A 14,498-nucleotide genomic window follows, 5' to 3' on the forward strand; every position below is an offset into this window, starting at 1 on the left:
TTAAGTACTATGGGCAGTTATGCTACTGTAAAGAATGTCAATCTGCAAACTGTTGACAACATACAAAATGCATGTTAAAAGAATTATGGGAAGTAGTCTGTCGATCTGCAAAAATAAATCTCTTGTTCACAATGGAATATGTTATAAAGATAAGAAGTTCTGTTTCCCTGTTGGTTTCCAAGGCACTTCTCTTGGTTCTTGGTGTTTCATTTCATGGTAGTAACATCTGGTGGGTTAAAAGAAAGAAGAAAATTGTCTTTCATTATTTTTATACTCACATACACGTGTTAAGGAATGTCTTTGTCTCATTGAAAACAGTATTTAAATAAAACTGGAGAACTGAATAATCACTTTGGAACGATCCAATAGTGCAATTCTGATTTAGCTCAGTGTAGTTCGTGTCAGCCTGAATTACTTCTAAATTACTGTTTTGTTTGTTAATCAAGGCTGAAATTTTGGAATGCGCCCCTTTTTGTGCTGGTTCATTTTAAGTAGACAGATTTGGAAAATACCTTTCTACCTATACGAAATGTGTTCATGGTTATGTTTAGCCTGTTCCTGTGAGTGAAGTCAAAGAGTGAATAAACCTCGAGTATACTACAAACAGATTGCAGACTTCTGTGTTCATGTCTTGGTGTCGGGAAGCTGTTGATACAACGTCCAGTAATACAAATCTGTCAGGTTGACGTTTGAAAGATCTAGGAAGAATTTTATATTTCATTGGGCCCATTAGCAAAGAAATTTGGGCTCGTGTAAACAGAAACAAATAGAGGTAACATTCTGAGATTCGGTCGTATAAATATATGGGGATGAACAAACACTGAAGCAACTCAAACTAAGTCGGAGCTGCAGCAGTTCAATTTGCTGCCTGTTCTATTAACTCTTCCCAGAAGAGTTTCTTGGAATGAAATCGAAACCAATTCTATGACACTGGAAAGTCACCGATACAAAATTCCAGGTTTCCTCGTTGCTTCCGTACCTATATTGTCTGTATTCTAGAAATGTTTACTCAGAAGTGGAGCAGTAGAAGTTTCCATGACTTTTTTCCCCACATTTAAGCCTTAGAAAATGTAATGTAACCTTCCCCTCTCCAGTTTATACCCATGCAAACAGATTCAGCTGAAGCTTCTGTGTCTCATGGACCCCAGAAGTCCAAGTGGGTGATAAACAGCAGTTCTCTGATACTGACTTCTGCTGATGTAATTTTTCACAGTTAAAACGTTCACGTTCTCTGTCTGAATGTGTGTCACTATCTTTCCCATGACCAGCATGAATTCTGATATTTTGAGTTTCTCTACATTTTCTACTGCTTAAGTATAATTTGTAATAGAATCATTTGAATGCAAAGTCAGTCAGACTCGACATAATCCATTGAAAATTGAGCTATTGGTGCATACAGAAATACTCGTTAGTAGTATTTAAACATTTAGTTTTGCATTTTTTTAAAGCTATTAGGAAATGTAATAGTGTTACAGAAAAGCTTAATGTAATATATTTTTTTTCTGGCTCTGCAGATAGAACAAGATAGGACAAGTACTTTTTTTTTAAAAAAAAAAATTTCTTTAGAAGGAAAACTGATGTAAATTTTCCTTGTCATGCATTTTCATCTAGCTTATTTTCTGTATGTATGCGCCTGCTGTACCCTATTTAAGCTGTGATGTTTAAAAGCAAATTAACACGCTTTTGCTTTTCCAGAATTGGTTCTAGTCAGTATCTGTGCATAATGATAGAAACTCTAAGAGAAAGGTAATCTATATAAGAATTTAGTGGTTTAAGTATCAATATAAACTTTAAAATACTGTGCCACTATGATTTTGTAGCAGAATTTCCCTGTGCTAACATGAAAGAATTCCTCCCCCAAGTGTGAAGACCCAAGTGGAAGTCAGCTCTAAGTGTTATTTCGCTTTAAGAATAGTTTGAAATAAAGGACATATAATGTGGTATACAGCAATGGAATATTTAGTGTGGGATTTCAGTTTTCTCTTTATATATTTTAAGTTTCCAAGTTTATGTTGTATTTTCAGCTTTTATAATGTGTATTACTGGTATGGTTAATAAATCTTAAGGAGTTTACATAGATGATTCCGAGTTCCAAAGGTAATTTTAGTTATCAGTATGCTTTAGCTTACTAGGAATTTTATAAAGAATCCTTTATTAATTTATTCTGTCTTTATCATGAACAGCAAGAAATTTCTAGCAAGAAATTTCTTTAAGCAAGAAATATTGTCTCTATTGCTCTTTTCCTTTAAATTCCATTAACTCTATTTGCTTTTCTGGGAAACAAGCAACTAGTATTTTTTTTTCATACACTCTATATATAAATCTCCCCTCCTTATCCTGAGACTCCTACAACTTGCACTAGTCTTGTATTTATTAGCTTAAAAGTGTTTGCATCACTATTTTTATCTCATTCATTTGAAATAACTGTAAAAAGTGAAAAAGTTAAGAATACATAAATACTCATTTGTACAGTAATTGGAAGTCTTCAAAATGAAAGGATATAATCATAAGTGATGATGCTGTCCTCCGTCTTTGAACTACTCCTTCTGGTACAAGGAGGTTTTAAGCCTAAATCATGAGATCATAGAATCCTAGAATGAGTTGGGTTGGGAGGGACCTTAAAGATCATCCATTTCCAACCCTCCTGCGATGGGCAGGGACACCTCCCACGAGACCACTGGTTTGATCTCTAGTTAAAGGGCAGGTAAAGTGAAAGGGAGGGTATCAATGGTGGCACCTGGAGTTTTCAAACAGAAGTGGTAAAATCTGTTTGACTGCAGCCAAAGAGATGGTGACAAATTCTGTCCAACAGCCCAGACTTTCTTTTTCAAATTCACCACCACGTGCACAGGAAATCCACAAGATCTGACTGGGAACTTCCAAGTGGAGACTTCAGGAATCTTGTTCCTGACATTTCTGATTTTCTGCAGATACAGGCAACAGAACAGTTGGTGGATGTTACCTGCGTGGGGTGGAGCAAAGCAAGCATGGAGTATGGAAACTGGAAGAAGACTGAAGCTGAAGGACAGAACAGTGAAGAGCATCAAGGACAGCACTCCAGCCTAGCTGTGTTCATAGAATCACCAGGTTGGAAAAGACCCACCGGATCATCGAGTCCAACCATTCCTATCAATTGAACGCAAGAAGAAGTTGTCACAGCATGAAACTAGTCAGGCGTGGGGCTGGTGGCAACAAGGGAACGCAGCCTGGCTTGCTGACTGGAATGGACTGGATTATGTGCTGATACAAATATGCTGCTCTGGCTTCCCTGCTGCGATCTCAACAAGTTAAAGGGTTGGTACCGGGCCCTTGCATCACTTTTACCTGTGGGACAGGCAAAATGTGAACAATATGCTCTAAAAAAAAAAAAAAGAAGATGGATCCCAGTTACATACGTGTAGGATAAATAAGAAAAAGTGAAGGCTCCGTAAGACGCCTTGTATCACACACCCCCAACTCCTGCAGGTAGGTACCTTGATAGTCAAGGATGCCTAATTCTTGTTTTCGCATCTTATTTTCTTGTTTGATCTTAGCACTGAGTTTCAGCATCTTGTGTGCTTTAAAGCTATGATAAGCCAAAATGCATTTTAAAAACAAATAAAACCCAAATCTGTCCTTTTTTTCCCCCCCTTTTTCCTCCTCCCACATCGATCTCTAAACATGGACAGATGTCCATGTAGCTAAAAAAAATGCAGCAAAACTACTAGTTTTCCAAAGCATCAGAAAGCAAGAATTCATTTATAGCACAGCCCGCCCATATGTGCCCCATGAAATAAAAATCAGCCTACTGAGCAAAAGAAGAAATCTAATTCGTTGGGGTGGGGGGGGAAATTGGTGTGGATAATTAAGAATGTGTAATTTCGCTAGTTTATAATACAGGAGTTAAAAATATTTGTATTTACAGTTTATATAATCAATTTCTACTTGTCAATTTAGATCTTTGTGGAGTAGTATCGCGTAAGGAAATTTTGTTATCTAATATTCAGGAGTTAGCCTCAGCTTTAGAACTGATACTAACTAGTAACCTTATGGCAGGAACCAGGAGTGTTTACTTATTGCCAGACTGTAAATAAACCCTTCTTACACTAGAGAGACATCTTAAATAAGAAATGGCTTTGGAATCTTGGCTTGCTACATGTAAGCGGTCCTATGTTCAAAACATTGAAACTCCTTGCAAATACCTTGGACTAGCGATAACTGTACACTTTGTGGAGAAAAAGCATGGTTTAATTGAGAGGAAAAATAGAGAAGATCCCATTTTTCTACAGCTTGGTCCATGAAATGATGAAAATAAGTAAAGCTGCCTTTATACTTCTCTGTGAAGGAGGACGTCTTACCCAGACAAACTGAAATGATGTTGTGGAAGAGCTTTGAGAAGGAAGGATGCTTAACTTTATGGAGATACCTGTGGAGGGCTACAAAGATGATCAGAGCGCTGGAGCATCTCCCATATGACGACAGGCTGAAAGAGTTGAGGTTGTTCAGCCTGGAGAAGAGAAGGCTCTGAGGAGAACTTCCAGTATCTGAAGGGGGTACGAGAAAGCACTGGCCCAGGTTGCCCAGGGAAGTTGTGTGCCACATCCCTGGAGGTGTTCAAGACAAGGTTGGATGGGGCTTTGAGCAGCCTGAGCTAGTGGGAGGTGTCCCTGCCCATGGCAGGGGGGCTGGAATTAGATCATCTTTAAGGTTCCTTCCAATCCAAACTATTCTATGATTCTATGATCTCAAGGCATTTGTGGTAGAGAATAACCTTCCTTCCTACTGATAGAGGCTGCTTAAAAGTGTTGATACTATTAATGTTTTATTCCTGTCTGGAGAATAACAGAAGTGGAGTCTTGTTACTCGCATTGAAATGTGCTTGCTAGTTGAGCAAAGGTTGGCAAAATTAGATGGGGTTTCTTTAAATAGACTCCCAGATCGAGAAGAGGACTAATTTAGTTACTGCTCCTTCATAATACAAGTTTGTGTTTACACAATAGGATGTAAAGATACAGATAAAACTTTCTAAGAAAGGGAGAAAAGAATTCCCTGCTTTGATGGATCTGGTTTTTAGCATTGGTAATATTATTCACGTTTCCTTTGCCAGGTGAGTATCATTCATTATATCATAGCTAAGTTGTTCCTTGCTTCCTGGATTTTACAACTGAAAGGTTGAATCTATGGCATTTCTCCTGCTTGGATCAAAAGATTTACCTATTTGCTAACTTTTATTTTCCCTATTGATATTTTATCAATTGTACTATTAATTGTTTCCGTGATTCCATCCCTGAACACACAATGTACGGACAAGCGACTCCTATCCATGGCTGCAAATTTCAAATTAAGACAAATAATATAAGAGTTATTGGATATTATAAACATCCTGCATGGAAGCTGGTCTAGTTTAGGTTTATTTTAGGAAATCAGGCAGAAAATACTTAATGTTGAGGAGTCTAGTGTAAAATCAGAATGCTGAATTACATCTAATGGTTTAATATATTACCTCTGCGCTTGCCATCAGAAAAGTCTTTTTTAACGTCTAGCTGGAATCCTCTCTTGTGGCAAAGTTAAAGGAATTATGTCTTATTTATCCACACTGGTAGAGAGAATGGCTTGTAGCCACTTTTTAGGAAATTAAATAGCTCCATCATGTTTTTCTACAGTCGTCTTTTCTTTAGATTAAATAATTCCAATTCCTTTCAGCTGTTCTTGTAAACTGACTTTTCTAGGTCTTTGGGCGTCAATGTTGCTCTTCTTTGGACTCTTATGAAAACCTCCATATGTCTTTGTGGTGACCCTAATTAGATACAGTATTCCAGCAACAGTGAGTATTTCAGGTGTTTTTTAAACAGTTTTTCTACTGATAAATAGCAGCGTGTTGTATGTTTGTCTTTTTTCAAGTGTGACGTGGTCGACATGCTTGAGCTGTGATCCCCTGCATTTCCTACAGAACTATCTGTCTAGCTTTTCACAGCTTGCCCTGTATTTCTGAAGCTGATTACTCCTACATGATGTCATAATTGTGCTCTTTTCTTTAAATTTTACCCTGGTTTTAGACTATTCAGCTGATTTTCAAAGTTATTTTCAATGTCAAGATTGACCTCTGTTGTGGTTGCTTCTCCTACACTACTGTCATCCATAAATACACTGTTTTCTGTCACCCGAGTTATTATTAATGAAAATATTGAACAATATCATACCCATAATGAAGCTATGTGACTGCTCAATACATTTTTCCAGTTTGACAGTTGAAGCACTAACGTATTTTTATTTTTCCCAGACATTTTTACACTTCTCTTGGTCACGTTTCCCTGGCTTACTGTGAGAATGCCATGCAAAAAAATGTCGATGCTTTTAAAATAATCGAAACTAAGATGCTTAACATTTATTGCTTTTTCTCAACGACTCTCTCCACAAGTTGCATATTTTGTCAGAGGGCTTAAATGTCTTGTTTGACAGCATTTGTTGCTGACAAATCCATATGGGTTATTACATTACCCCCTTGTCAGAGGTCAAACTTTTAGGTTGGGTGAAGGTCGAGGACGGAATGTAAATCAGTCCTTTTGTATTCTTACATGTCTGTTTTCTAGAAATACAGATCGTTTGGAAGTACTTTTCTAGCTGGTTGGTTAGCTTTTGTTTTTATATTGGTGCATTGTGCAATTCCCAAAGTATTTCTAGGAATTAGACGTACACCTTGACAAAAAGGGAGGGAATAAACCCATAGACGTGAGATGTGAACACAACGATAATCCCAAGAAATCTGAGTAGCTTGAAGTTAGTTTATCACTGCTACGAAGAATACATTTTAATCGAATTACTATAAAAGCACCTGCAACCTATCTGCATTTATACAACTTTCATGTGTATAGCTATGTGTATATTAATTCATACTAAAATGTACATCATAGATTTACAGCTGTGCACATAAAAGGGCTGCTGGTGCCAACACAGGCGATTGTGTACTGAGTCAACTCTTGAAAAAATAAGCTACAGCTGTTGGGTTTTGTTCCGTAACAACAAATTCCCTTTCTGCTAACTGTATGCTGCTATGAATAATTCACAGATGATGCACACGGACTTTTATATAATGACTTCCAGTAGGGGGTACCCTTTATTTATTGCCAATATTTGCCAGATTAAACCAGTGTCTTCAAGGATGCTGAAAAGGGAACACCTTAGCTAAAGGACAATTATTATACTCCCATGAATTTTGATGTATGCAACACAAAATCCTTTGTTTTGCTGTGCAGTAGAATGTCATTATTGCTATCAAGAGGCTTACCTTTATCCTTCCATGCACATTGGGCTTACTGCCAACCGAGTAAGAAGCCTGGCACATCTTTTATAGTCTGTCACGAAAAGAAAAAAAAAAAAAAGAGCATAAATGGATTACAGAAGTAACCAATTTTGCCTTTAAAATATCAAAATTGATAACAGTGTGCAAATTTTGTCGTAATAAAGTTCAATGAACAACTTAGTCTGTTTGCAACAGTGTAAAAATCAGCTCCTATGAATGGGAGTGGATAAAAATTGCATAACTGAAAGCCATGGCTAATCATAGAATCATAGAATGGGTTGGGTCAGAAGGGACCTTAGAGATCATCCAGTTCCAACCCTCCTGCCATGGGGAGGGACACCTCCCACTGGATCAGGCTGCTCCAAGCCCCATCCAACCTTGTCTTGAACACCTCCAGGGATGGGGCAGCCACAACTTCCCTGGGCAACCTGGGCCAGTGCTTTCCTATCCTTATCATGAAGAATTTCCTACTTATGTGTAGTCTAATGGCACATGTAACTATGCAGCTGACTTCTGCATACGTACTATCTATAACAAATAGCATGAAGATACTTGGAGGCTCCCCAAGTGTATGGATGTATGAAAATTTATACATCTGTGTTTGTGCTTGAGGGTGGGACCTAAACACGTGGCTGTAGTATTTCCATACTACAAATAGTGCTCAACTGTCTTTGAAATCCATCCCTCAGTGAGCAAGTCTATCAACTTAGTATTAAGTAATGCAAGTCTTCAATTAATTTTCTTCCTGGAAAAAACTGTTGAATTAGACAAATAACATCTCCTTGTCATAGGAAGTCCAGCCTGAGTAGGTGACCGCATCATATCCATTAATTCACAACTATATCGAGTTTCACCCTAAGATTAATAAGATTGTTTTCTCTACAGTAGTCCTATTGGAAGTAGTTCTTATTTTAAGTACCTTCTGCTTTTTGTATTCATAATAAGGTGCATAATTAATGCAAAACTAAAAACATTAATTGGGCTTTTATTTCTTTGACATGGCAAATTTTGTGAAAGTTGCTTACAGACAGCCAGCACAGTACATTACTTTTTAGGTGCCAATGCAACTGTGCTGTCCAAAATACTAGAAGGCACACCAACAAAATGTTTCTGTACTGGATACCACTGTGTTGCAGCATCATAGATACTTTTAATTTCTTTCTCGTTTGACCTTTGAATTTATACACACAGTGAACATTATTACTTGAAATAAGGATATCATCAGAAAGTAACACCGTACTGTGCATAAAGAATTAAAGCAGGTTGTTTCCTAGAAGAAAGTTACTTCAAGGAGACACTAGTCAGTCCAGTCTGGTGACTGATGTTGATTTTTTTGTAGGCATTATTTCATTAATGAGTAACTACATCTAATATTTCCTAAGATGCAACATTAACAATCCCTAACTCACAGCAGAGATATGGTGTAATTACCATTCATATAAATTATCCTCTGTTTTCCAGACTCTGTTGGTGGGTATGTCACCTGTCAGGACGAAAAGGCTAATTCCAGCTTAACACCAACTAGTTTTTGGCTTCACAGCTTGGAGCACTCATTAATGCTGAGCCAACTAATGCTTGTGTTGTGATCCTTATGAAAAAGGTAATATGACCATTTGCTTGTTCAAAACAGACTAGATATGAACAACTTCCAGCTACGCAATGTGATCTGGTTTGCCTTTATCTACAACCCCTTATCTTCCCAAGGTTTTCCTAATCTGACGCCTTACAAATAGGGGAAAAGTCTGGAATTCTTAACAAGTACGCCTTTAAAATGTATTGGGCTGAAATGCTTATTAGTACTTGAAACTTGGAATCCGTAACTCTTGTTTCTATTCCCAGCTCTGCTCCTGACCCAACTGGTTGACCCCAGGCAAGTAAAATATAGTGTGCTTCCATTCTGAAAAGGCTGCACTAAAATAGCATCTGCTTACTCAACACGTCCACCTCACTCTGTATCTGGTGTCACATCTACTGACTGATTTTATGTTTGATTTTATTATTTCTTTTAATTCACTGTCCTGCTGATGAGATACCATACGGTGAATTTGCTTATTTGTGTCTGTGAGCACTTTTTTTAAAATATAAATTAAGCCAAAAGCAATACTTTTGTGAAGACAAGGGTTGCAATGATTCACTTTCAACATCACTGAGAGATGGGTAGCTGAACAGTCTATGAAATGCCTATGAAATATGTTCTATGAAATATGTTCTATATAAATAATCAATGAAAAGGGAATAGCCCCACCTGGATTTTTTTATCCTATCTTGAATTTGCAGCACTAGAAATTAAATATGAGACATTTGTGAGAGGGGTCATGTGTTCTTAGGAAAAGCAAATACCTTTGGAACTAAAGAAGCACGTACTGCTTCTACCTAAGAAAGCAGCAGTGTTTACAGCCACTCTGTGCAGCTGATTTGCAGTGAAAAAGTTGTTTCCATTTTCCTTCCTAGAGTGCTGGTGCTGTTCTAGCAACACTGTAAAGCATCTCAGCACGTTTTAGAGGACTCCCAAATTCTTCACTGCAAGAAACACATTCGAACATTGTATCACTGCTAGTATTTCATAGAGCTATTAAATTTTAGAGCTTTGTGTTGTTTCATGGAAGTCTCTGGGTTTGGCACTTACATGCTGGGATGGTGCAGTCCCTTGTGTTGTGATAAAGCCGGTGAAAGTGTTTACTACATTTTGGGCTAAAGTAGAGTGGACCTGAAATAGGAAGGAAAAATAAGTTACAAGTCAGCACAGCTCACAGGAAGGAGGCAACTTATAGTATTATAGAATCGTACAATGGTTTGGGTTGGAAGGGACCTTAAAGATCATCCAGTTCCAACCCTCTGTGATGGGCAGGGACACCCCCACTGGATCAAACTGCTCAAACTCCATCCAGCTTGGCCTTGAACAACTCCAGGGATGGGGCAGCCACAGCTTCCCTGGGCCAGGGCCTCCCCACCCTCATCATGAAGAATTTCCTCATAATGTCTAGTCTAAATCTTCCCCCCACCAATTTAAAGCCATTAAATGTGTGTGAAATGGTTATGTATGTGAAATGATGGATACCAATGGAAAATTAAAACATACCTGTTAAATGCTTTAAGAACTTGTCTTTCATCCTCAGATCTCTGGGAACTATTTCTGTTGGACAGCAAAAAAAGAGAATAGTCACTCTGCTGCACTAGAACTGTGCTCACCAAGCAGAGGATGGGGAAAGAGAATAAGCTGCCCAGCAAACGTCACTACTACATCTTGGAGATCGAAAGCCCTTTGCATCCAGCAGGCCAAGCTGGAAGCATTTGCTTTACATAAATCCAGCGTAAAAGGCACTATGAAACACATTGTGATGATAAAACTAGTAATGTCTGTTAGGCGCACAGTCATTAACGATGATGACCATTAACTAAGAGTCAGACTTTAACTCTCTATGAATTACATTATCAAGTTTACCTAGATTTCAATTACTCCAGACATTTTAGTGCATGGTTGCTCACAAATGACAAATTCTGCTAGTGGTAAAGACTTCTTCAGGTTTGGTTTAGTTTTCTAATTCTCTTATGCAAATATATCCACTCTTTTGTGGCAGGTATGTTTGTACAAGCGCTGTCCTGCTGTAATCATGAAACTGGATAGATCTACTTACAGGAATCTTTTTTTTTTTTTTTTTTGCTCCCTTCTAGCAGTAAATAAAATTCACAGGAAATGATCCCAGGCAAATTGCTCTCTTCTGGCTCCCTGCGTTTGTGGTTTACCGCCTTGCGTTTTGTGTTCAGCAGATGGCAAAATGAAACTGGTTTACTGAAATCCATTTTAGCCCTAACCCTTGCTTGTGTCTTCCTGATTTACAGCTAGCTCTGATTGCTTTCCGTTACGAACTCTATGCTGATAGCTTAGCGCTGATTGTGTACAATACACTACGTGGTGCTTTATTTATTTGACCATAAATGCCTGAGCAGCCTTTTTCATTCCCCCGGCACCTCTTATCAGATAGAAAGCAGAGAGCATTTCCATCCAGATCTGATTCACTTGTGAGGTTAGACACTTCTCGAAAGTCATTCTTCATTTACTTCTAACTTTAGTCAGTGTAAGTAAAATTGACCTTATCATATTTGACCTAATTATGTCATGAAGAGCATTAAAAACACACATGCTTCACTCAGAAATTTCCCATGGGACGGGCTCACTGAGAAAGTGATGCTAAAACTGAAATGAAAGACTCCAAGCAGTAGTTTCTTTTCAGAGTTGCTGGGAATAACTCCATTATAATAACAGAACGAAAAATCCTGCTTAGGAGTCAATGACACCGCTACCAGCTGTGAAGTAGGCTCATTATTTACAGAGATAACTTCAGAGAAAACAGATGTTTCACACCAATATGCCAGTGGAGGGTGGCCAAAACCCATGCCCATGATCCGTGTTGAGCATTTAGAGTTCCCTGCTTATCCGGGCTCCTCAACTTTTTGACATTTATAAAACAAAATGTTCTCTCTCTGCTGATCTTAAGTGGAACAAAATTGTCTTCCTTTGTATATTCATTAATCACCCAGATGGAGAAGAAACATTTTCATGACAACCACCAACAAATGCAAATCATGAGGATATTTGAATATGAATGAGAATGAAGAAAAGGTACAGTGGAGCTTTATGCGATCAATAAAGGCAAAATAAATAGCATATTAGCAAAATGAAAGCCAGTTTGGATAAAGGTGAGTAGACATCTGCTGGAAAATATTCAGCAAGTCATTTCAGTAGGGGGGTAGGATGAGCAGCAGTAACGCTGTAGGGGTTTGGGAGTGACAGTCAGCAGAGGATCAGGAATGGCAGCAGAAGCCAAACCAACTTTCAACTGAATACACAAAAGTACATCATGAAACTGAGCAGTAGCTACCCACCACAAAGTGGTACAACTGCTGCTGGACTGATCTATGCAACCCTGAACTTTTGACAAACCAGCCTGGGGTTTCACTGGAGGTTAGAGAACAGCCATTCAAACCATGGAATGGGTTGGATTGGGTTGGGTTGGGTTGGATTGGGTTGGAAGGGACCTTAAAGCCCATCCAGTTCCACCCCTGCCATGAACAGGGACACCTCCCACCAGACCAGGCTGCTCCAAGCCCCATCCAACCTGGCCTTGAACACCTCCAGGGATGGGGCAGCCACAGCTTCCCCGGGCAACCTGTGCCAGTGCCTCACTACCCTCAGCATGAAGAGTTTCTTCCTAATGTCTAGTCTAAATCTTTCCCCCTCCAATTTAGAGCCATTAAGTGAGCAGAAGGAAGGCTGCAGGGGTGTCCCAAAGCAGCCACAGCTTGCACAGCAGCAGAGGAGTGCTCTCCTCCAGTCCCCTAGTGCTTCAAAAGTGCTACCTCTGGAGTACAAGAAGGACTGATGAGCAGGGCAAAAAGTTTATGAAGCTCAGCTGCAGGGAAGACTTCTAGATCTGAGATCTAGAAGGACATACTGCAGTCCAGCAGGGGAATTCTTTCTAGGGTCATTTCTAAGAAACACATAAACCGAGCACATTCTTAAAAGTGGCAAACTTCCAGGAAAAAAAAAAAAAAGAGTGTTTTCATCCACTATTTGATCTCAGCTCATTTCACTCTTTTCTCTTATTAATAGGTTTTGTTCAGAGCCAACACAGAGTAAGCCAGACTTTCAATTGAGTACAATATCCAGAGAGTAAGAGGCTCTGAGTTGTGAATGGAGATTTTCTACTCCAAATTTGCTGTCTGTATCTGTATCTGGTATCAAAGAATCTGCAGGTATTTTGAGTGGCGAGTTCCTGATATAAAATTAGTAACTGGATGTGATGTCTGATTCACCAAGGCACCCTGTAGGAAAAAAAAAATAAATCTCCTAAGCCATGGACTGTCACTTACCGACTCTCTGCTCGTCCTGGTATGCTCCGTAGTCAGCCGCTTCCCTTCGATCCAAGTTATAATCGTGCTTGGAGAAGTACTGCACCCCAGTGTCCTTCTCCAGGTGGTACCTTTTCAGTTCCTGAATGATCTCCATGATCAGATTTAAGAGGCTTTGCCTGTCCTTCAGTTCTGCCGAGTCGGTTTTCTCTTTGCAGGATCCCGCTGACAGCATCAAGAGCACCAGCCCCAGCAGCCCAGGAGACCTCAGTCCACTCATCGCACTCTGACCTGAAGGCTCCCTGAGCAGAAGAGAAGGAAGGATCCGCTGCTCTGCGAGGCCTCCTATTTCACTGCAAGAGAAACAGGGGGGTGGCTCGGAGGTGGGGACACTCAGGGGGGGTGAAGTCAGACACGATGCTGGGGGAGACGAGGTTACACTGGAGGGGAGCAGAGCCCAGGGGCACCTCGGTGGGACCTTCCTCACCCTGTGCCGTGTCTGAGCAGGTTCTGGGTGATGAGGGGTCAACGGAGCGATGGTGACACTGAAATTGCTGGTTGTATCAAAGGGGCACCAACTTTCCCCCAAGTTTTTTTTTGCTGGAGAGAGGAGGGAGCCCACCACCCACCCCGGCTGGGCAGGGAACAGCAGTGCCAGCCTTCCCATCTCTGCCCTTTGGCCCTCCCAGACACCTCGGTGGAGAGACCTGGGGTTGTTTCTGTGACTCTGTGATCCCAGGAGCAGCTCCCCTTCACTTTTCCAGCCTCAGGGCTCCTTGCCTTGGCTGCTCCATCCCTGGAGCAACTCCCCTTCACTTCTCCATCCCTGGAACCGCTCTCCTTTGCTGCTCCAGCCACGGGAGCAACTCCCCTTCGTTTTTCCATCCCTGGAGCAACTCCCCTTTGCTCTTCCATCCCTAGGGGAACTCCCTTTCGTCTTTCCATCCTCAGAGCAACTCCCCTTCACTTCTCCAGCCCCGGACCCGCTCCCCTTCGCTGCCCCATCTCCGGAGCCCCTCACCTTCCTTTTTCCATCCCCGGAGCAGCTCTCCTTCCCTTTTCCATCCCTGGAGCAGCTCCCCTTCACTGCTCACTCCCCGGAGCCCCTCGCCTTCTCCCTGCCATCCGGGCAGAACTCCCCTTCTCTTCTCCGTCCCAGAGCAACTCCCCTTCCCTTTCCCCTATCCAGGAGCAGCTCCCCTTCTCTCCATCCCAGAGCAGCTCCCTTTCTCTTCTCCATCCCGGCAGCAACTCCCCTTCTTCTTTCCATCCAGGCAGCAACTCCCCTTCATCTTCTCCATCCCGGAGCAGCCCCCCTTCTCTTCTCCATCCTGGCAGCAACTCTCCTTCTCTTCTCTATCCCCAGGAG

General features: G+C 40.6%; 2 protein-coding genes across 2 annotated transcripts in view; both read right to left on the reverse strand.

Moving 5' to 3' along the window:
- TMEM18 (transmembrane protein 18) overlaps positions 1–14,498 on the reverse strand; it is a 285,061-nt gene that overhangs the window by 76,460 nt on the left and 194,103 nt on the right. The gene's annotated exons all lie outside the window — the stretch shown is intronic.
- Positions 88–14,498, reverse strand: part of ALKAL2 (ALK and LTK ligand 2) — a 15,332-nt gene continuing 921 nt past the window's right edge. Inside the window, exons 2-6 of the mRNA XM_069851613.1 lie at positions 13,151–13,482; positions 10,359–10,412; positions 9,906–9,986; positions 7,265–7,331; positions 88–226 (exon numbers count right to left, since the gene is read on the reverse strand). Of these exons, the coding sequence (XP_069707714.1) occupies positions 7,267–7,331; positions 9,906–9,986; positions 10,359–10,412; positions 13,151–13,409 (459 nt within the window). The 5' untranslated portion in view covers positions 13,410–13,482 and the 3' untranslated portion in view covers positions 88–226; positions 7,265–7,266. The remainder of the gene's footprint in view (positions 227–7,264; positions 7,332–9,905; positions 9,987–10,358; positions 10,413–13,150; positions 13,483–14,498) is intronic.

The sequence above is a fragment of the Phaenicophaeus curvirostris genome, chromosome 2, assembly GCF_032191515.1.
Source record: "Phaenicophaeus curvirostris isolate KB17595 chromosome 2, BPBGC_Pcur_1.0, whole genome shotgun sequence".
NCBI classification, from domain to species: domain Eukaryota; kingdom Metazoa; phylum Chordata; class Aves; order Cuculiformes; family Cuculidae; genus Phaenicophaeus; species Phaenicophaeus curvirostris.